The 22359-nt window shown below is 50.8% G+C and overlaps 1 protein-coding gene across 1 annotated transcript in view; it reads right to left on the bottom strand.

Moving 5' to 3' along the window:
- Window positions 1-5214: 5214 nt before the first annotated feature.
- The window catches only part of LOC132335000 (uncharacterized), a 21433-nt gene continuing 4288 nt past the window's right edge, over window positions 5215-22359 (bottom strand). The window contains exons 4-9 of the mRNA XM_059861121.1: window positions 20909-20947; window positions 19020-19328; window positions 11422-11715; window positions 7782-8108; window positions 6850-6969; window positions 5215-5954 (exon numbers count right to left, since the gene is read on the bottom strand). Coding sequence (XP_059717104.1) covers window positions 5875-5954; window positions 6850-6969; window positions 7782-8108; window positions 11422-11715; window positions 19020-19328; window positions 20909-20947 — 1169 coding nt within the window. The 3' untranslated portion in view covers window positions 5215-5874. The remainder of the gene's footprint in view (window positions 5955-6849; window positions 6970-7781; window positions 8109-11421; window positions 11716-19019; window positions 19329-20908; window positions 20948-22359) is intronic.

Below are 22359 nucleotides of genomic sequence, written 5' to 3'. Positions count from 1 at the left end.
CAGAGTGGGAGCTATTTACAGATGGGAGCAGCTTCGTGGAAAACGGAACCAGATACGCTGGATATGCAGTAACAACAGTCAGCACAGTAGTAGAAGCAAAGGCATTACCACCAAATACATCTGCCCCGAAGGCAGAACTGGTTGCTCTAACCAGAGCACTAGAATTAAGTGAAGGGAAAAGAGTAAATATATGGACTGACTCAAAATATGCTTTTGGGGTGGTGCATGTACACGGAGCACCGTGGAAAGAAAGGGGATTATTGTCTTCTCAAGGTACACACATTAAACACCAAGATGCAGTCCTACAATTGATAAAAGCAGTACAAAAACCTGAGCAGGTGGCAATTATACATTGTAAAGCACTTCAATCAGGAAACTCCAAAATCTGTGAAGGAAATCAAAAGGCAGACTGGGCAGCCCGACAGGTTGCTTGAGAGTGCAAACAACAATGGCATTGATACCTTCAAAGCTCAATATATCCCAATTTAATCTGCCTCCAAAACCAAGATATTCAGTAGAAGATGAGAGACTGGCACGTTTACTAAATGCACAAAGAACTCGGAAAGATAATTTTTGACTGCACAAAGACAAATAGTGGTACCCCCCTTGATAATGAGAGAAGTTCTACAAATTAAACATAACGAATGTCATTGGGGTGCAGAGGCATTGGTAAAATTGCTAAAGCAGAGTTGAATTTCGGTACGGATGTTAACAATGGCAAAATCAGTCATGTCAAAATGTGATATCTGCTTGAAAAACAACCCAGTGGCTAGGCGACAGGCACAGCTAAGAAGAATTCGGATAGGAATAGAGCCAGGAGACTTTTGGCAGGTAGATTTTGTAGACTTGCCAAGAACTCGAGGATACAAATACCTGTTCGTAGGGGTTGACACATTTTCTGGATGGCCAGAAGCCCTTCCCTGTCGCACAAACCAAGCAAAGGAAACAGTTAAGTGGTTACTACAGGAAATTATTCCCAGGTTTGGGGTACCCCAGGGGTATCATCAGATAGGGGGCCCATTTCAAAGCTACAGTAGTAAAAGAGTGTCCTAGGGTGACTGTTATCCCCATTTGTGTGTGTGTAGTTTATGCTGGGTGTTGTGTTCTGTGCCTTTAAGACTGGCAGAGTGAGGGTTTTGTTTTGGGCCTCTTATCAGCCACTTGGCGGGACATCCAGATAGCACGGTGCGTGTTGCTGCTTTTTTGCTTTTTGCCCTGCTTTTTGCCTTTTCTCTTGCTTCTGCTTCGCTTCTGCTTCGCTTGCTCTTGCTTTCCCACCCCCCCCCCTTCTCATTAGTTAATTTAGTTAAACAGCCCAAATTCCTTTCTGGACTGTTCCACCCCCCCCCCACCCCGTTTGGACCTGCCGAACCTGCTCCGGACTGGGATTTGGAACACCAAGAGAGAGTTTACACCTTGTGGCTGCAGCAGCTGCCTCAGCGCCGGAGGGACTGATAACAGCGACCACCCCCAAGAGAGACTTTCTGAATTTGTCATCTTTTTCAGAGTGGTGAAAGAGTGGTGTCATCTGGTATTGTTCATTTTGTGTGCTGGGGGGTGCTGTGCTTTGTCAAACAGGTTCTTTCCACTTCTCTCCGAGGAAATCTTCCCGAACCGGTTGGGGGAGGGGCCGTGTGGGTTTGTTTTTGGAGCAGCTCTTTTTGGGGATTCTCTCCCAAATTTGCCCTAAACCAGGACAACATGGATCACCAGGGCTCTGACCAACGTGGGACCTCCAATGGGGGATGGAGCTGGAGCAGTGAACGAAGCTCCTCCTGAAGTTGGGGCGCTGGCAGGGCTTCCCTTAGCGGTGGTGTCACAGCAGAAGATGGAGGCCGAGAAGAAGAAGAAGGAGAATGGCTGGACACGCCCCCATTCCTCCATCTTGCCCCCTGAAGCCCCATTCTAAAAACCCCAAAAATCTATTTTCCACTCTGTGATTTTTCACCTTCTTCTTCTCTATTTTCCATTTTCCTCATCAATTCTATTTCCGACTCAGAGTCTCTCACTGGTTTCCCTTTCCAACCGCGTCGACGCGCCCGCGGAGAAAAAAATTGGGGGTTTTGTGATTGGCTCTGAAAATTTGGAGTTTTGGTGAGGGGTTTACGGGGTCTCTGCAAAAATTTGGGGGTTTTCTGAAGGGTCAAAGGGGTGGCTGGGAAAATTGAGAGATTTTGTGATTGGCTGTGAAAATCTTGGGGTTTTTTGATTGGCTGCAAAACTTTGGGGGTTTTGGGAGGGGTTGATGGGGTGGCTGCAAAGGTTTGGGGGTTTTGTGATTGGCTCTGAAAATTTGGGGGTTTTGGGAGAGGTTGATAGGGCCCCTGTGAAAATTTTGGGGGTTTGTGAGTGGTCGGTGGGGCTGCTGTGAAAATTTGGGGGTTTTGTGATTGGTTGCGAAAATTTGGGGGTTTTGGGAGGGGTTGATGGGATGGCTGTGAAGATTTGGGGGTTTTGGGATTGGCTGCAAAAATTTGGGGGTTTTGGGAGGGGTTGATGCGGTGGCTGTGAAGATTTGGGGGTTTTTTTGATTGGCTGTGAAAATTTGGGGAATTGGTGAGGGGTGGCTGTGAAAATTTGGGGATTTTGTGATTGGCTGCGAAAACGTGGGAGTTTTGTGATTGGTTGTGAAAATTTGGGGGGTTTTGTGAGGGGCCAACCGCATTGCTGGAAAAATTTCGGGGGTTTTGTGATTGACTGCCAAAAATTCTGGGGTTTTGTGAGTGGTCGATGGGGCGGCTGTGAAAATTTGGGGGTTTTGTGATTGGCTGAGAAAATTTGGGGCTTTGGGAGGGGTCGATGGATTGGCTGCAAAAATGGGGGCTTTGGGGATTGGCTGCAGGCCTGGGGCTTGGTGCTTTTCTCCAAAATTCTGTCCCTCCAAAGTTGATCCCGGACAGACGGACAGACCTGGCCTGGCCTCCCAGGGACCCCCTCTGGGCTGTCCTGGAGATGGGATCGGGTTGAGCGGCTTGGCTCGGGGATTCTGGGGAGATCGGCGCCCATTTGGGGTCTCCGGGGGGGAATTTGGGGCTTCCCGGGGGATTTGGGGGGTTCCCAAGTCCAGCAGATCCCAGAGCCTCCGTCCCTGGCTCCGGCAGATCACAGATCCGGTGGGTCCTGGAGCTGCCTTGGCAGATCCCAGAGATTCCTGTTCCAGCTCATCCCAGCACCTGTGGATCCCAGGACCGGCAGATCCCTGATCTGGTGGGTCCTGGCAGATCCCATGCCCAGATCCCCACGGAGCGACTGCCGCAGCCTCAGTGGATCCCAGCTCCAGTGGATCCCCAATCTCAGGTAGCCCGGTCACAGATCATCCCAGCCCCAGCTGCTCCCGGATCCAACGGATCCCAGATCCCAGCAGATCCCGGTCCCAGCAGCCGTTGATCCCAGTCACAGTTGATCCCAGCCCAGCAGCTCCAGGCCCAGCAGATCCCAGATCCCAGTGGCTCCCAGACCCAGATCCCCAGAGGGCAACTGCCCCCAGTCCAGCAGTTCCCAGATCCCAGCAGATCCCAGCAGATCCTGGACCCCAGCAGATCCCAGCCCCAGGAGGTCCCAGCCCCAGCAGATCCCAGCTTTGGTGGGTCCCGGATCCAGTGGATCCCAGCCTGGCATCTCCCAGCCACAGGAGATCCCAGATCAAAACCAGATCCCCATCCCAGAAGATCCTGGAGATCCCAGTTTGGGATCATCCCTGCATCCAGTGATCCCTGATCCAGCAGGTCCCAGATCCAGTGGATCCCAGATCCAGAAACCCAAAACCTGGCAGATCCCAGGTCTGGCAGATCCCGGCCCCACTGGATCCTGTCCCAGCAGATCCCAGATCCCCAAACCCCAAAGCCGGTGGATCCCAGCCCCAGTGGATCCCTGACCCCTGACCCGAATGCCCCAAACCCGGCAGATCCCGGAGATCCCAGATCCGGAGATCCCAGATCCAGAGATCCCAGTTCGGGATCATCCGTGCATCCACTGATTCCTGATCCAGCAGATCTCATCCCAGTGGATTCCTAATCCACAAACCCCGAGCCTGGCAGATCCCAGATCCAGGAAACCCCAGCCCCAGTGGATCCCGGCCCAGCAGATCCCAGTTCCAGACACCACAAACCCAGCAGATCCTGGATCCACTGGATCCCATCCCATCCCAGTGCATCCCGTTGATCCCAGTCCCGCAGATCCTGAATACAGCCCATCCCATTGGATCCCAGCGGATCCCATTGGATCCTGTCCATCCTGGTCCCGCAGGTCCCAGATCCATCGGATCCCAGTGGATCCCATTGGATCCGGTCAATTCCATCCCCTCCGACTGATCCCACTGATCCCACTGGATCCCACTGGATCCCACTGGATCCCACTGACCCCATCAGATCCCATCAGATCCCATTGATCCCATTGATCCCACTGGATCCCATGGGTCCCACTGGATCCCATCGGATCCCATTGATCCCATTGATCCCATTGATCCCATCAATCCCACCGGATCCCACCGGATCCCATCGATCCCACTGGATCCCACTGGGTCCCATTGACCCCATCAGATCCCATCAGATCCCATTGATCCCATTGATCCCACTGGATCCCATGGGTCCCACTGGATCCCATCGGATCCCATTGATCCCATCGATCCCATTGATCCCATCAATCCCACCGGATCCCATCAGATCCCACCGGATCCCATTGATCCCATCGGATCCCACTGGATCCCGGTCCCGGTCCCTCCCGGCACCCACCGGTCCCAGCCCCACCCCAAACCAATCCCCTCATTAGCATTTCATTTGCATAAGATCCCCTTTATTTCCTCCCCCCCTCCCCCCCAGACCCTGCCTAAGCCCGTGATTTGCATCTCATTTGCATAAGAATGTCTTCCCCCAAACACCCCCTCACAGACCCTGCCTGCAGCCTAATTTGCATCTCATTTGCATAAATACAGCCTAGACAGCCTCAGGACCTCTCAAGTAACTGTCCTGTGCCCCTCATTAGCACCTCATTTGCATAAGAATCCATTCATTTCCCCCTAGACTTCCCCAAAACAGCCCCAGGCACCCTCCCTGTGCCCCTAATTTGCATCTAATTTGCATAGGAAGATCATAAAGCAAACAAACCCCCTTGAAACACCTCTAAGGGCTGTCCCTCGACCCTAATTTGCATCTAATTTGCATAAAACCACCTTAATTTCCCCAAACCCTCCCAAAAACATTTCCAGAGACTCTCCCATGTCCCTCATTAGCATCTCATTTGCATTAAAAGCCCCCAAATCCAAAACGGCCAATCAGGACAAGGCACCATCAGATCCACCAATCCCCATTGGCTGCCTCCCCCTGGCCCCCCCCACTGCCGCCATCTTGGGGGCAGAGCCTCAACACCTGCGGCCATCTTGGGGGCGTGGACTTTATTTCATCCACCATTTGGGGGTGTGGCCTTGATGCCTTTGGGGGCGTGGCCTCAGAGATGAGGGCCATATTGGGGGCGTGGCCTCTGCACCCTTTGGGGGCGTGGCCTCAACATAATTTGGGGGCGGGGCCTGCGTCTTGTCGGCCATCTTGGGGGTGTGGTCCGGGTAGCATTTTGGGGGCGTGGTCTGCAATTTTCTGGCCATCTTGGGGGTGTGGTCACAGCATTATTTTGGGGCTGGGCCCGCAAGTTGTCGGCCATCTTGGGGGTGTGGTCTTGGTATCTTTTGGAGGTGTGGCCTGTGATGTGTCGGCCATCTTGTGGGTGTGGTCTCAGCATCATTTTGGGCGTGGTCTGCACCTCGTTGGCCATCTTGGGGGCGTGGCCTCGGCAGCATTTCCGGGGTGTGGTCTCCATGTTGTCGGCCATCTTCTGCTCATGGTCCGGGCATGCTGGCGGCCATCTTGGTGGGCGTGGCTCGGCTCAGGCGGCCACCTCGAGGTCCCCCATGCGGAGGGTGCCGGTGTCGTCGCCGGGGCTCAGCCCCCGCCAGCGGGACCCCCCTGGATAGGGGTGAAAATCCGACAGTTTGGGCAAAAGGAGCCGTTCGGGGGAAAAGAGGAATTTTGGGGGGAATCGGGGATTTTTTGGGGTGAAAAAAAGAGATTTTGGGGCAAAATTGGGGATTTTTTGGGGGAAATGAGGGGATTTGGGGGGGGATAATGGGGAAATTTGGGTGGAAATGAGAGATTTTAGGATCAAAACGGGCAATTTGGGGGCAGAAGGGCCAAGTTTGAAGGAAACCTGGAAATCTGAGTCCAAAATGAGAAATCTGAGGAGAGGAGAGCCCCATTTTGGGGTTCAAAGGGGCATTTTGGGGCAAAAGGAAATTTTTTTGCTAGGAATTCGGTGATTTGGGGGGATTTGGGGGAAAATCGGCAGTTTGGGGAGAGGAGGGGCAAATCTGGATGCAAATTGGGAAATTTGGGGCAAAATAGCTGATTTTCTAGCAAAGTGGGTAATTGGAGGGCAGGAATGGGCAATTTTGGGGAGAAAAATGTTAAATTTTGGACTAAAGGGGGAAATTCGGGGTCAAACTGAAAAATTTGGGGTTGAAATGGGCAATTTTGAGGGGATAATATTAATTTTTTTTTATAAAAATTGGGAAAGTTAGGTCAAAATTGGGCCAGAATTGTCAGCTTGGGGTCAAAATGGCGGATTTTGGGGAAAAATTGAAATAGTTCAGTTAAAAATGGGAGAGTTCGGGGAAATTTGAGAGTCAAAATCAGCGATTTGGGGCAAAATGGTCAATTTTGGGTCTAAATTAGAGAAAATTGGGGTAAAATCGGTGATTTGGGGCAAAATTCTCCAATTCTGGCCTGACAAGGAAAATTTTGGGGTTAAAATGGGAGATTTGGGGACATTTTGGGGTCCAACTCTTCCCTTCCCCCAACTGACCCCTCCTCCTCCGGCACAGCCAAACAGCCAATGGGATCGCCAGCAGCAGCAAGACCACGCCCACGACGCCACCGATGACCAATGGGAGGAACTCGAACTCAGCTGGGGGCGAGAAACCCCCTCAAAAAAAAGCTGAGTCAGCAAATGCCCCAAAAACCCCAAAACCACCCCAAAAAACCCTGAGTCAGCAAATTCCCCAAAACCCCCAAAACTGACCCAAAAACCCTGAGTCAGCAAATTCCCCAAAAACCCCAAAACCACCCCAAAAACGCTCTTGGGTCAGTGAATGCCCCGAACCCCCGAAACCGCCCCAAAATATCCCCAGGCTCAGCAAATAACCCCAAAAATCCCCAAAACCGCCCCAAAAAAAATCCCTTGGTCAGCAAATACCCCAAAAACCCCAAAAATCACCCCAAAAAACCCAGGGCAGTGGGCGTGGTCAGTGGGCGTGGTCATGGCTGGAGGGTGTGGTCAGCTGTGGGTGTGGTCATTGGGTGGGTGTGGTCCTTGAGGGTGTGTTCAGCAAGGTGGGTGTGGTCAATGGGGTGGGAGGGATCAGTGTGAGTGGGCGTGGCCTTTGGGGCATGGTCATTGGAGTGGGCGTGGACATTTTGATGGGCGTGTCCATTCTGGGGTGACCAACTAGTGGGTGTGGCCATTTTGGGTGTGGTCATTCAAGTGGGTGTGGCTAGTTTGGTGGGTGTGGTCAAGAGGGGTGGGGGCAAGGGGGTGGGTGTGGCCCTTTTGAAGGGTGTGGCCATCTGGGTGTTGTTATTGCAGTGGGTGTGGCCACTGTAGTGGGCGTGGCCAGTCAGCTGGGACTGACCATTTGCATGGGTGTGGCCAACCCCACTGAATCCCAACATGGCCCCTCCCCCTCCCTTTTTTCCCCAAATCCTCCATTTTCCCCCCAAAACCCCTCCCCCACCTACCCACGACCACCACGGCCACGCCTTGGCTGGGCGGGGCCTCCACCCAGGCCCCGCCCACCTCCTCCTCCAGCAGGCAGCTGAAATTCCCAGAAAATTCCGGGGAAATCCGCGGGAACAGCAGCTCCGACCCGTCCCCGGCGACCTCACCGATGACGTCACCGATGACGTCACCGATGACATCACCAGCCAGCTCGGCGCCGTCGCGGAAGAAGCGGAAGCGGCGCCGGAAGTGGCGCGGGGGGGCGGAGCAAGTGAGGCGCAGCCGGTGACCCGCGGCGACCACGCCCGAGGGAGGCTCCACCCACAGCACCGGGGCGGGGCACGGGTCTGAGCAGGGGGAGGGGAGAAACAAATTGGGGTGAAATCGGTGGAATCGGAGATTTCAAAATTCGGGTGGGAAAAGGCGCAGAAATGGCCTCAAAATTCGATTTTTTTGGAGGGAAAAAAGCCAAAAAATCGCCCCAAATTCAATTTTTTGGAGGTGGGAATGGAGAAGATGGAGAAGATGGAGAAGATGGAGAAGAACCACCCAATTTTTCCCAAAATTCTCTCTTTTTTTGGTTGAAAGAGGTTTCTCCCTGATCCTGGTTGGGTTGGGCTTGGACTGGGACATAAAAGCCAAAAAATGGCCCCAAATTCAATTTTTTGGAGGTGGGAATGGAGAAGATGGAGAAGAACCTCCCAAATTTTCCCAGAATTCCAATTTTTGGTGACTTTAGGAATTTTGGGACCCCCCCCTGGATGGTCCTGGACGTGCCGGGGGAGATTCTGGGGTTGGGTCAAAAAGGCCAAAAGTGGCTCCTGGAAATTTCAATATTTTGGAAAAAATGGGAAAAAACACCTTGAAATCTTCAAACTTGGACATTCAGGAGGAGATTTGGGGTCATGACCTGACCAAACCAAACCCGAGCCATCCAAACCCAACCAAACGCAACCAGACCCCACCAAACCCAACCAAACCCAACCCAACCATGACCCAACCAAACTCAACCAGACCCCACCAAACCCAACCAAACCCAACCCAACCCAACCAAACCCAACCCAACCAAACCCAACCCAACTAAACTCAACCAAACCCAACCAGACACCACCCAACACAACCCAAACCAACCAAACCCAACCCAACCCAACCAAATCCAACCCAACCCAACCAAACCCAACCAAACCCTACCAGACCCCACCCAACACAACCCAACCAAACCCAACCAAACCCAACCAGACCCAACCCAACCCAACCAAACCCAACCAAACCCAACCAGACCCCACCCAACCCAACCAAACCCAACCAAACCCAACCAGACCCCACCCAACCCAACCCAACCAAACCCAACCCAGCCCAACCAGACCCAACCCAACCCAACCCAACCAAACCCAACCCAACCATGACCCAACCAAACTCAACCGTGGCTCAACCACACCCAACCATGACTCAACCCAACCCAACCATGGCTCAACCCAACCAAACCCAACCCAACCATGACCAAGCCAAACCCAACCACACCCAACCAAACTCAGCCACACCCAACTACACCCAACCAACCCAACCATGACCCAACCATGACCCAACAAACCCAACCATGACCCAACAAACCCAACCATGACCCAACCATGACCCAACCAACCCAACCATGACCCAACCAACCCAACCATGACCCAACCAACCCAACCATGACCCAACCATGACCCAACCAACCCAACCATGACCCAACCAACCCAACCATGACCCAACCAAATCCAACCAAACTCAACCAAACCAAACCACACCCAACCAAACCCAACCATGGCTAAGCCCAACCCAACCATGACCCAGCCCAACCAAACTCAACCACATCCAACCAAACCCAACCCAACCATGACCTGTCCACAGCCAATCAAAGCCAACCGTGACCCAACCAGACCCAACCCAACCAAACTCGACCACACCCAACCATGGCCCAACCAAACTCAACCAAACTCAACCAAACTCAACCAGGACCCAACCACACCCAAACCAATGCCAACCATGGCCCAACCAAACTCAACCCAACCCAACCAAACCCAACCCAACCCAACAAAACCAAATCAAACCCAACCAGACCCAACCAAGGCTCAACCACACCCAACCATGACCAAACTCAACCCAGCCAAACCCAACCATGACCCAAGCCAACCTATGGCCCAACCCAACCCAACTTAACCCAACCCAACCATGACCCAACCCAACCAAACCCAACCATGACCCAACCACACCAAACCGAATCCAGCCAAACCCAACCACACCCAACCAAACCCAACCCAACCCAACCATGACCCAACCATAAACCAACCCAACCATGACCCAACCACACCAAACCGAATCCAGCCAAACCCAACCACACCCAGGCAAACCCAACCCAACCCAACCATGACCCAACCCAGCCAAACCCAACCCAACCATGACCCAACCACACCAAACCGAATCCAACCACACCCAACTAAACTCAACCATGTCCAAGAATGACCCAACCCAACCCAACCATGACCCAACCCAACCCAACCCAACCATGACCCAACCACACCAAACTGAATCCAAACACACCCAACTAAACTCAACCATGTCCAAGCATGACCCAACCCAACCCAACCCAACCATGACCCAAACAAACCCAACCCAACCAAACCCAACCCAACCATGGCCCAACCAAACTCAACCACACCCAACCCATCCAAACCCAACCAAACCTAACCATGACCCAACCATGACCCAACCATGACCCAACCATGACCCAACCATGGCCCAACCAAACCCAACCACACCAAACCATGACCCAACCACACCAAACCGAATCCAACCACACCCAACTAAACTCAACCATGTCCAAGCATGACCCAACCCAACCCAACCATGGCCCAACCCAACCCAACCAATCCCAACCAAACCCAACCAAACCCAACCCAACCATGGCCCAACCCAACCATGACCCAACCAAACTCAACCACATCCAACCCAACCAAAGCCAACCATATTGAACCAAACTCAACACAACCCAACCATGGCCCAACTCAACCCATCCAAACCCAACCACACCCAACCAAACCCAACCAAACTCAATCACACCCAACCAAACTCAATCACACCCAACCAAACCCAACCCAACTCAACACAACCCAACCATGGCCCAACCCAACCCATCCAAACCCAACCAAACCTAACCATGACCCAACCATGACCCATCCAAACCCAACCACACCCAACCACACCCAACCAAACCCAACCACACCCAACCAAACCCAACCAAACTCAATCACACCCAAACAAACCCAACCCAACTCAACACAACCCAACCATGGCCCAACCCAACCCATCCAAACCCAACCAAACCTAATCATGACCCAACCATGACCCAACCAAACGCAACCAAACCCAACCAAACCCAATCACACCCAACCATGGCCCAACCAAACCCAACCATGGCCCAACCAAACCCAACCACACCCAACCAAACCCAACCACACCCAACCATGGCCCAACCACACCCAACCACACCCATCCAAACCCAACCGCACCCAACCAAACCCAACCCACCTTGCCCCTCCCCCCTTCCCACCTCCTCAACCTTCTCCAACCCCAACCCCGCGGCGCCTCCACACTCAAAACGCGCCGATTTCACCCCAAAATCACCTTCCACCACCACGCGGACGGCGCGGCTGGGGTAGGAGGCGATCCAGCGCCCCTCGGTCATCTCCTCGTAGCGGCAGCTGAAGTTCCCGGTCTGGTTCTGGCCGCTCCTCTCCACCCGCAGCCGGACGCTTCCGGAACCTTCCGGGACCTCCTGGGCCACCTCGAGCTCCTCCTGGAGGAAGCGGAAGCGGCGCGGGGCGGGGCCGGGCGGGGCCGCGCAGAGGAAGACGAGGGGCTGCCCTTCCACCGTGACCACGGAGGGCGTCACCGTCAGGTTGGGTGGGGTCGGGCGGTCTGGAGGGACGGGAGGAGACAAAGGCGGGGTCGGGTCCAAAACGGGTGGGTTTGGGGTAAAAAAGTCCCGGTTGGACCAAAGCCAACAATTTGGGGATGGATTTTGGGTTAAAAAGGCCCTGTTGGGTGGAAAAGTCAAGGTTGGACCTCAAGGAGATAAATTTGGGATGAAACCATGGAATCGGGTAGAGAAGTCAACGTCGGGTGGAAAAGTCAAGGTCGGACCTCAACGGGGAGGAATTTTGAGATAAAAATGAGCCTGGTGGAGAAAACCCCAACATTTTGGCCAACGGGGACAAATTTTGGGGTAAAAAGGCCAAATTGGGTGGAAAAGTCAAGGTGGGACCTCAACAGGGAAAAATTTTGGGGTAAAAACGCCCGTGTTGGACCAAACCCCAACAATTTGGTCAATGGGGACAAATTTTGGGGTAAAAAGGCCCAGTTGGAGACTAAAGTCCAGGTTGGACCTCAACAGGGACGGATTTTGGGATGGAAACGCCCAGTTGAGTAGAAAAGTCAACATTGGGTGGAAAAGTCAACGTTGAACCTCAGCAGGGACGGATTTTGGGGTAAAAACGCCCCCGTTGGACCAAACCCCAACAGTTTGGTCAATGGGGACGGATTTTGGGGTAAAAAGGCCCAGTTGGAGACAAAAGTCAAGGTTGGACCTCAACGGGGATGGATTTGGGGATAAAAATGCCAAATTGGGTGGAGAAGTCACGGTTGGGTGGAAACATCCAGGTGGGACCTCAACGGGGATGAATTTTGGGGTAAAAATGGCCAAATTGGGTGGAAAAGTCAAGGTGGGACCTCAACAGGAGCAAATTTTGGTGTAAAAATGGCCAAATTGGGTGGAAAAGTCAAGGTGGGACCTCAACAGGGACAACTTTTGGGGTAAAACCTCCCAGCTGGACACACAAGTCAACGCTGGACCTCAACGGGAACAAATTTTGGGATGGAAACGCCCCCGTTGGACCAAACCCCAACATTTTGGTCAATGGGGAACAAATTTTGGGATAAAAATGCCCAGTTGGAGACAAAAGTCCAGGTTGGACCTCAACAGGGACGGATTTTGGGATGAAAACTTCCCCGTTGGACCAAAACCCAACGTTTTTGTCAGCAGGGATGAGTTTGGGGGTAAAACCACCCAGTTGGGTGGAGAAGTCAAGGTTGGGTGGAGAAGTCAAGGTTGGGTGGAAAAGTCAAGGTTGGGTGGAGAAGTCAAGGTTGAGGCTCAATGGGGACGGATTTTGGGATAAAAATGTCCAATTGGAGACAAAAGCCATGGTTGGACCTCAACAGGGATGGATTTGGGGATAAAAATGCCAAATTGGGTGGAGAAGTCACAGTTGGGTGGAAACATCCAGGTGGGACCTCAATGGGGATGAATTTTGGTGTAAAAATGCCAAATTGGGTGAAAAAGTCATGGTTGGACCTCAACAGGGACAAATTTTGGGGTAAAACCTCCCAGTTGGACACACAAGTCAACGCTGGACCTCAACGGGAACAAATTTTGGGATGGAAACGCCCCCGTTGGACCAAACCCCAACATTTTGGGCAATGGGGACAAATTTTGGGGTAAAAAGGCCCAGTTGGAGACAAAAGTCCAGGTTGGACCTTAACAGGGATGGATTTGGGGATGAAAACTTCCCCGTTGGACCAAAACCCAACGTTTTTGTCAGCAGGGATGAGTTTTGGGGTAAAACCGCCCAGTTGGGTGGAGAAGTCAAGGTTGGGTGGGAAAGTCAAGGTTGGGTGGAGAAGTCAAGGTTGAGGCTCAATGGGGAACAAATTTTGGGATAAAAATGTCCAATTGGAGACAAAAGCCATGGTTGGACCTCAACAGGGATGGATTTGGGGATAAAAAAGCCAAATTGGGTGGAGAAGTCACGGTTGGGAGGAAAAGTCCAGGTGGGACCTCAACAGGAGCAAATTTTGGGGTAAAAACACCAAATTGGGTGGAAAAGTCAAGGTGGGACCTCAACAGGAGCAAATTTTGGGGTAAAAATGCCAAATTGGGTGGAAAAGTCATGGTGGGACCTCAACATGAGCAAATTTTGGGATAAAAACTCCCAGCTGGACACACAAGTCAACGCTGGACCTCAACGGGAACAAATTTTGGGATGGAAACGCCCTCGTTGGACCAAACCCCAACATTTTGGTCAATGGGAACAAATTTTGGGGTAAAAAGGCCCAGTTGGAGACAAAAGTCATGGTTGGACCTCAACAGGGACGGATTTTGGGATGAAAACTTCCCCGTTGGACCAAAACCCAACGTTTTTGTCAGCAGGGATGAGTTTGGGGGTAAAACCACCCAGTTGGGTGGAGAAGTCAGGGTTGGGTGGGAAAGTCAAGGTTGGGTGGAGAAGTCAAGGTTGAGGCTCAATGGGGACGGATTTTGGGATAAAAATGCCCAATTGTGGACAAAAGTCAAGGTTGGACCTCAACAGGGATGGATTTGGGGATAAAAATGCCAAATTGGGTGGAGAAGTCATGGTTGGGAGGAAAAGTCCAGGTGGGACCTCAACAGGAGCAAATTTTGGGGTAAAAATGCCAAATTGGGTGAAAAAGTCAAGGTGGGACCTCAACAGGGACAAATTTTGGGGTAAAACCTCCCAGTTGGACACACAAGTCAACGCTGGACCTCAACGGGAACAAATTTTGGGATGGAAACGCCCCCGTTGGACCAAACCCAACATTTTGGTCAATGGGGACAAATTTTGGGGTAAAAAGGCCCAGTTGGAGACAAAAGTCAAGGTTGGACCTCAATGGGGATGGATTTTGGGATGGAAACGCCCAATTGAGTAGAAAAGTCAACATTGGGTGGAAAAGTCAACGGTGAAGCTCAGCAGGGATGGATTTTGGGGTAAAAACGCCCGTGTTGGACCAAAACCCAACATTTTGGGCAATGGGAACAAATTTTGGGGTAAAAAGGCCCAATTGGAGACAAAAGTCAAGGTTGGACCTCAACGGGGATGGATTTGGGGATAAAAATGCCAAATTGGGTGGAGAAGTCACAGTTTGGGTGGAAACATCCAGGTGGGACCTCAATGGGGATGAATTTTGGGGTAAAAATGGCCAAATTGGGTGGAAAAGTCAAGGTGGGACCTCAACAGGAGCAAATTTTGGGGTAAAAATGCCAAATTGGGTGGAAGAGTCAAGGTGGGACCTCAACAGGGACAAATTTTGGGGTAAAACCTCCCAGTTCGACACACAAGTCAACGCTGGACCTCAACGGGAACAAATTTTGGATGGAAACGCCCCCGTTGGACCAAACCCCAACATTTTGGGCAATGGGGACAAAATTTTGGGGTAAAAAGGCCCAGTTGGAGACAAAAGTCCAGGTTGGACCTCAACAGGGATGGATTTGGGGATGGAAACGCCCAATTGAGTAGAAAAGTCAACATTGGGTGGAAAAGTCAATGTTGAACCTCAGCAGGGATGGATTTTGGGGTAAAAACGCCCCCGTTGGACCAAAACCCAACATTTTGGGCAATGGGGACGGATTTTGGGGTAAAAAGGCCCAGTTGGAGACAAAAGTCAAGGTTGGACCTCAACAGAGATGGATTTGGGGATAAAAATGCCAAATTGGGTGGAGAAGTTACGGTTTGGTGGAAACATCCAGGTAGGACCTCAATGGGGATGAATTTTGGGGTAAAAATGGCCAAATTGGGTGGAAAAGTCATGGTGGGACCTCAACAGGGAAAAATTTTGGGATAAAAACTCCCAGCTGGACACACAAGTCAACGCTGGACCTCAACGGGAACAAATTTTGGGATGGAAACGCCCCCGTTGGACCAAACCCCAACATTTTGGTCAATGGGGACAAATTTTGGGGTAAAAAGGCCCAGTTGGAGACAAAAGTCCAGGTTGGACCTCAACGGGGATGGATTTTGGGATGAAAACTTCCCCGTTGGACCAAAACCCAACGTTTTTGTCAGCAGGGATGAGTTTGGGGGTAAAACCGCCCAGTTGGGTGGAGAAGTCAAGGTTGGGTGGAAAAGTCAAGGTTGGGTGGAGAAGTCAAGGTTGGGTGGAAAAGTCAAGGTTGGGTGGAAAAGTCAAGGTTGGGTGGAGAAGTCAAGGTTGAGGCTCAATGGGGACGGATTTGGGATAAAAATGCCCAATTGGAGACAAAAGCCATGGTTGGACCTCAACAGGGATGGATTTGGGGAATAAAAATGCCAAATTGGGTGGAGAAGTCACAGTTGGGTGGAAACATCCAGGTAGGACCTCAATGGGGATGAATTTTGGGGTAAAAATGGCCAAATTGGGTGGAAAAGTCATGGTGGGACCTCAACAGGGAAAAATTTTGGGATAAAAACTCCCAGCTGGACACACAAGTCAACGCTGGACCTCAACGGGAACAAATTTTGGGATGGAAACGCCCCCGTTGGACCAAACCCAAACATTTTGGTCAATGGGGACAAATTTTGGGGTAAAAAGGCCCACTTGCAGACAAAAGTCAAGGTTGGACCTCAACGGGGATGGATTTTGGGATGAAAACTTCCCCGTTGGACCAAAACCCAACGTTTTTGTCAGCAGGGATGAGTTTGGGGGTAAAACCACCCAGTTGGGTGGAGAAGTCAAGGTTGGGTGGGAGAAGTCAAGGTTGAGGCTCAATGGGGACGGATTTTGGGATAAAAATGCCCAATTGGAGACAAAAGCCATGGTTGGACCTCAACAGGGATGGATTTGGGGATAAAAATGCCAAATTGGGTGGAGAAGTCACAGTTGGGTGGAAACATCCAGGTGGGACCTCAATGGGGATGAATTTTGGGGTAAAAATGGCCAAATTGGGTGGAAAAGTCAAGGTGGGACCTCAACAGGAGCAAATTTTGGTGTAAAAATGCCAAATTGGGTGAAAAAGTCATGGTGGGACCTCAACAGGGACAAATTTTGGGGTAAAACCTCCCAGTTCGACACACAAGTCAACGCTGGACCTCAACGGGAACAAATTTTGGGATGGAAACGCCCCCGTTGGACCAAACCCCAACAATTTGGTCAATGGGGACAAATTTTGGGGTAAAAAGGCCCAGTTGGAGACTAAAGTCAAGGTTGGACCTCAACGGGGATGGATTTTGGGATGAAAACTTCCTCGTTGGACCAAAACCCAACGTTTTTGTCAGCAGGATGAGTTTGGGGGTAAAACCGCCCAGTTGGGTGGAGAAGTCAAGGTTGGGTGGAGAAGTCAAGGTTGGGTGGAGAAGTCAAGGTTGAGGCTCAAGTTGGCCAGTGGGGAACGGATTTTGGGATAAAAATGCCCAATTGGGGACAAAAGTCAAGGTTGGACCTCAACGGGGATGGATTTGGGGATAAAAATGCCAAATTGGGTGGAGAAGTCACAGTTGGGTGGAAACATCCAGGTGGGACCTCAATGGGGATGAATTTTGGGGTAAAAATGGCCAAATTGGGTGAAAAAGTCAATGTGGGACCTCAACAGGAGCAAATTTTGGTGTAAAAATGCCAAATTGGGTGGAAAAGTCAAGGTGGGACCTCAACAGGGACAAATTTTGGGGTAAAAACGCCCGTGTTGGACACACAAGTCAACGCTGGACCTCAACGGGAACAAATTTTGGGATGGAAACGCCCCCGTTGGACCAAACCCCAACATTTTGGGCAATGGGGACAAATTTTGGGTAAAAAGGGCCCAGTTGGAGACAAAAGTCCAGGTTGGACCTCAACAGGGACAAATTTTGGGATGGAAACTTCCCCGTTGGACCAAAACCCAACGTTTTTGTCAGCAGGGATGAGTTTTGGGGTAAAACCGCCCAGTTGGGTGGAGAAGTCAAGGTTGGGTGGAGAAGTCAAGGTTGGGTGGAGAAGTCAAGGTTGAGGCTCCATGGGGACGGATTTTGGGATAAAAATGCCCAATTGGAGACAAAAGCCATGGTTGGACCTCAACGGGGATGGATTTGGGGATAAAAATGCCAAATTGGGTGGAGAAGTCACAGTTGGGTGGAAACATCCAGGTGGGACCTCAATGGGGATGAATTTTGGGGTAAAAATGGCCAAATTGGGTGAAAAAGTCAAGGTGGGACCTCAACAGGAGCAAATTTTGGGGTAAAAACTCCCAGCTAGACACACAAGTCAACGCTGGACCTCAACGGGAACAAATTTTGGGATGGAAACGCCCCCGTTGGACCAAACCCCAACAATTTGGTCAATGTGGACAAATTTTGGGGTAAAAAGGCCCAGTTGGAGACAAAAGTGCAGGTTGGACCTCAACAGGGATGGATTTGGGGATAAAAATGCCAAATTGGGTGGAGAAGTCACGGTTGGGTGGAAAAGTCAAGGTGGGACCTCAATGGGGATGAATTTTGGGGTAAAAATGGCCAAATTGGGTGGAAAAGTCAAGGTGGGACCTCAAAAGGAACAAATTTTGGTGTAAAAATGCCAAATTGGGTGAAAAAGTCAAGGTGGGACCTCAACAGGAGCAAATTTTGGGGTAAAAACTCCCTGTTGGACACACAAGTCAACGCTGGACCTCAACGGGAACAAATTTTGGGATGGAAACGCCCCCGTTGGACCAAACCCTTCCATTTTGGTCAATGGGGACAAGTTTTGGGGTAAAAAGGCCCAGTTGGAGACAAAAGTCATGGTTGGACCTCAACAGGGATGGATTTGGGGATAAAAATGCCAAATTGGGTGGAGAAGTCACAGTTGGGTGGAAACATCCAGGTAGGACCTCAATGGGGATGAATTTTGGGGTAAAAATGGCCAAATTGGGTGAAAAAGTCAAGGTGGGACCTCAACAGGAACAAATTTTGGGGTAAAAACACCAAAATGGGTGAAAAAGTCATGGTTGGACCTCAGAAAGGAAAAATTTGGGATAAAAATGGCCCCGTTGGACAAAACCCAACAATTTGGTCAATGGAGATGGATTTTGGTGTAAAAATGGCCAAATTGGGTGGAAAAGTCCAGGTGGGACCTCAACAGGAGCAAATTTTGGGGTAAAAATGCCAAATTGGGTGGAAAAGTCATGGTGGGACCTCAACAGGGACAAATTTTGGGGTAAAACCTCCCAGCTGGACACACAAGTCAACGCTGGACCTCAACGGGAACAAATTTTGGGATGGAAACGCCCCCGTTGGACCAAACCCCAACATTTTGGTCAATGGGGACAAATGTTGGGATAGAAATGCCAAACTTGGTGGAGAAGTCAACACTGGACCTCAAGGGGGACAAATTTTGGGATCAAAATGCCAAATTGGGTGGAAAAGTCAAGGTGGGACCTCAACGGGACCAAATTTTGGGCTAAACCCCCCCCAAAACCCCAACTCCGGGAGGTTCCAGCCCCAAACCTCGGACGTTGATGACCACGGCGGCGCTGGCCGGCGAGTGGAGGACGCCGCGGCCGCGCCGCAGGACGCTGTAGGAGCAGGTGTGGAAGCCGCCGTCGCGGGGGCCGGTGACGGTGAAGGAGTGGACGGACGTCGGGCGGGACGTGCGGACGTCGCTGACCCAGCCGGCCGTGCCGGTGAAGCGGAAGCCTTGGATGCGGTCGGAGCCGGGCGGCGGCGGCGCGGAGCAGGAGATGGACACGGTGTCGCCGATGAGGAACCGCGCCTTGGGCGGCGTCACCGAGATGTTGGGGGCGGGCGGGAGGAGGTCTGGGGGGGAAATGGAGTGGTGGGGAGGTGGGGATGGAGAAGGTGGAGAAGATGGAGAAGATCTGCCCATTTTTTCCCAAAATCCCAGATATTTTTGGTTGGATGAGGTTCCACCATGACCCTGGTTGGGTTGGGCTCAGGTTGGGTCCAAAAAGGCCAAAAAACGACCCAAAAAATTCAAGTTTTGGAGGTGGGGATGGAGAAGATGGAGAAGGTGGAGAAGAAGGTCCCAGTCTTGCCCCAAATCCTGATAAATGGCCCCAAAAAGTCCAAAATTACCTAAAAAATTCAATTTTGGTGGGGTGGGACAAGGTGGAGATGGAGAAGATGGAGAAGATGGAGAAGGTGGAGAAGATGGAGATTGTGGAGAAGGTGGAGAAGGTGGAGAAGGTGGAGATGGTGGAGAAGATGGAGAAGATGGAGGAGGTGGAGATTGTGGAGGAGGTGGAGAAGGTGGAGAAGGTGGAGAAGATGGAGAAGGTGGAGAAGGTGGAGAAGGTGGAGAAGGTGGAGAATGTCGAGAAGGTGGAGAAGGTGGAGAAGATGGAGAAGGTGGAGAAGGTGGAGAAGGTGGAGAAGGTGGAGAAGATGGAGAAGGTGGAGAAGGTGGAGAAGATGGAGAAGGTGGAGAAGGTGGAGAAGGTGGAGAAGGTGGAGAATGTCGAGAAGGTGGAGAAGGTGGAGAAGGTGGAGAAGGTGGAGAAGGTGGAGAAGATGGAGAAGATGGAGAAGGTGGAGAAGGTGGAGATGGTGGAGAAGGTGGAGAAGATGGAGAAGGTGGAGAAGGTGGAGAAGGTGGAGAATGTCGAGAAGGTGGAGAAGGTGGAGAATGTCGAGAAGGTGGAGAAGGTGGAGAAGGTGGAGAAGGTGGAGAAGGTGGAGAAGGTGGAGAAGGTGGAGGAGGTGGAGAAGGTGGAGATGGTGGAGAAGGTGGAGAAGATGGAGAAGGTGGAGAAGGTGGAGGAGGTGGAGAAGGTGGAGATGGTGGAGAAGGTGGAGGAGGTGGAGAAGGTGGAGATGGTGGAGGAGGTGAAGGTGGAGAAGGTGGAGAAGGTGGAGAAGGTGGAGAAGATGGAGAAGGTGGAGGAGGTGGAGAAGGTGGAGAAGATGGAGAAGGTGGAGAAGATGGAGAAGGTGGAGAAGATGGAGAAGATGGAGAAGGTGGAGAAGGTGGAGAAGGTGGAGAATGTCGAGAAGGTGGAGAAGGTGGAGAAGATGGAGAAGGTGGAGATGGTGGAGAAGATGGAGAAGGTGGAGAAGATGGAGAAGGTGGAGAAGGTGGAGAAGGTGGAGAAGATGGAGAAGGTGGAGAAGATGGAGAAGGTGGAGGAGGTGGAGAAGATGGAGAAGGTGGAGAAGAACCTCCCAATTTTCCCCGAATTCCTGATTTTTTTTCCTAAAATTCCCAATTTTTTTGGATGGAGGAGCTTCCACCGCGCCCCGCTGACGTTGGGTTTGGATTTGTCCAAAAAGCCCCAAAATGACCCAAAAATTCGAATTTTGGAGAAGAAAGTGGAGAAGATGCAGAAGAAGGTCCTGGTTTGACCCAAAATTGGGATTTTTGGGGAATTTTTCGTTACCTGAGGGCGTCGCCGGCCGGAAAAGGATCGGGAGAGAGGCTGGAAAAAAAGGGGATTAAAAATGGGGAAAATTGGGGAAAAATGGGAAAAATGGGAAAAATTGGGGAAAAATTGGGGAAAATTGGGAAAAATTGGGGAAAATTTGGGAAAAATTGGGGAAAATTGGGGAAAATGGGGAAAAATTGGGAAAAATGGGGGAAAATTTGGGGAAAAATTGGCGGGGAAAATTGGGGAAAATTTGGGTTAAAATGGAGAAAAATGGGGGGAAAATTGGGAAAAATTGGGGAAAATTGGGAAAAATTGGCGGGGAAAATTGGGGGAAAATGGGGAAAATTGGGGAAAATTGGGGAAAAATGGGAAAAATTGGGAAATATTGGGGAAAATGGGGAAAATTGGGGAAAATTGGGGGAAAATTGGGGAAAAATTGGGGAAATTGGGGGAAAATGGGAAAAATTGGGGGGGGAAATGGAAAAATTGGAAAATAGGGAAAAATGGGAAAAAAATTGGGGAAAATGGGGAAAAAAATTGGGGGGAAAATGGGGGAAAATTGGGGAAAATTGGGGAAAATTGGGGTAAAAATTGGGGAAAATTGAGGGAAATTGGGGTAAAATGGGAAAAATTGGGGGGGAATGGGGGAAAATGGGGAAAAATAGGAAAAATTGGGGGAAAATGGGGAAAAATTGGGGGAAATTGGGGAAAATTTGGGTTAAAATGGAGAAAATGGGGGGAAAATTGGGAAAAATTGGGGAAATTTGGGAAAATTGGGGGAAAATTGGGAAAAATTGGGGGAAATTGGGGAAATTGGAGGGGAAATGGGAAATTGGGGAAAATTGGGGAAAAATTGGGGAAATTGGGGAGAAATTGGGGAAAATTGGGGGTAAAATTGGGGAAAATTGGGGGAATTGGGGTAAAATGGGAAAATTGGGAGGAAATGGGGGAAATGGGGAAAATGGGGGAAAATTGGGGAAAATTGAGGGGGAAAATGGGAAAAATTGGGAGGAAATGGGGGGAAAATGGGGAAAAATAGGAAAAATTGGGGGAAAATTGGGGGAAAATGGGGAAAAATTGGGGGAAATTGGAGAAAATTGGGGAAAAATGGGAAAAATTGGGGGAAAATGGGGAAATTGGGGAAATTGGGGAAAATTGGGGGAAATTGGGGAAATTGGGGGAAAATGGGAAAATTGGAGGAAAAATGGAAAAAATTGGAAAAAATAGGGAAAAATGGGAAAAATGGGGAAAATTGGGAAAAATAGGGGGAAAATTGGAGGAAATTGGGGTTAAAATGGGGGAAATAAGTGGGGAAAATTTGGGGGAAATTGGGAGGGGAAAATGGGAAAATTGGGGGGGAAATGGGGAAAATAGGGGTAAAATTGGGGAAAATTGGGAAAAATTGGGGAGGAAATTGGGGTAAAATGGAGAAAATTTGGGGTTAAAATGGAGGAAAAATTGGG

This window comes from Haemorhous mexicanus, chromosome 16, assembly GCF_027477595.1.
Source record: "Haemorhous mexicanus isolate bHaeMex1 chromosome 16, bHaeMex1.pri, whole genome shotgun sequence".
Lineage (NCBI taxonomy): Eukaryota > Metazoa > Chordata > Aves > Passeriformes > Fringillidae > Haemorhous > Haemorhous mexicanus.
Note: the sequence above shows the minus strand (reverse complement) of the source record. Positions and strands in the feature narration are given on the sequence as shown.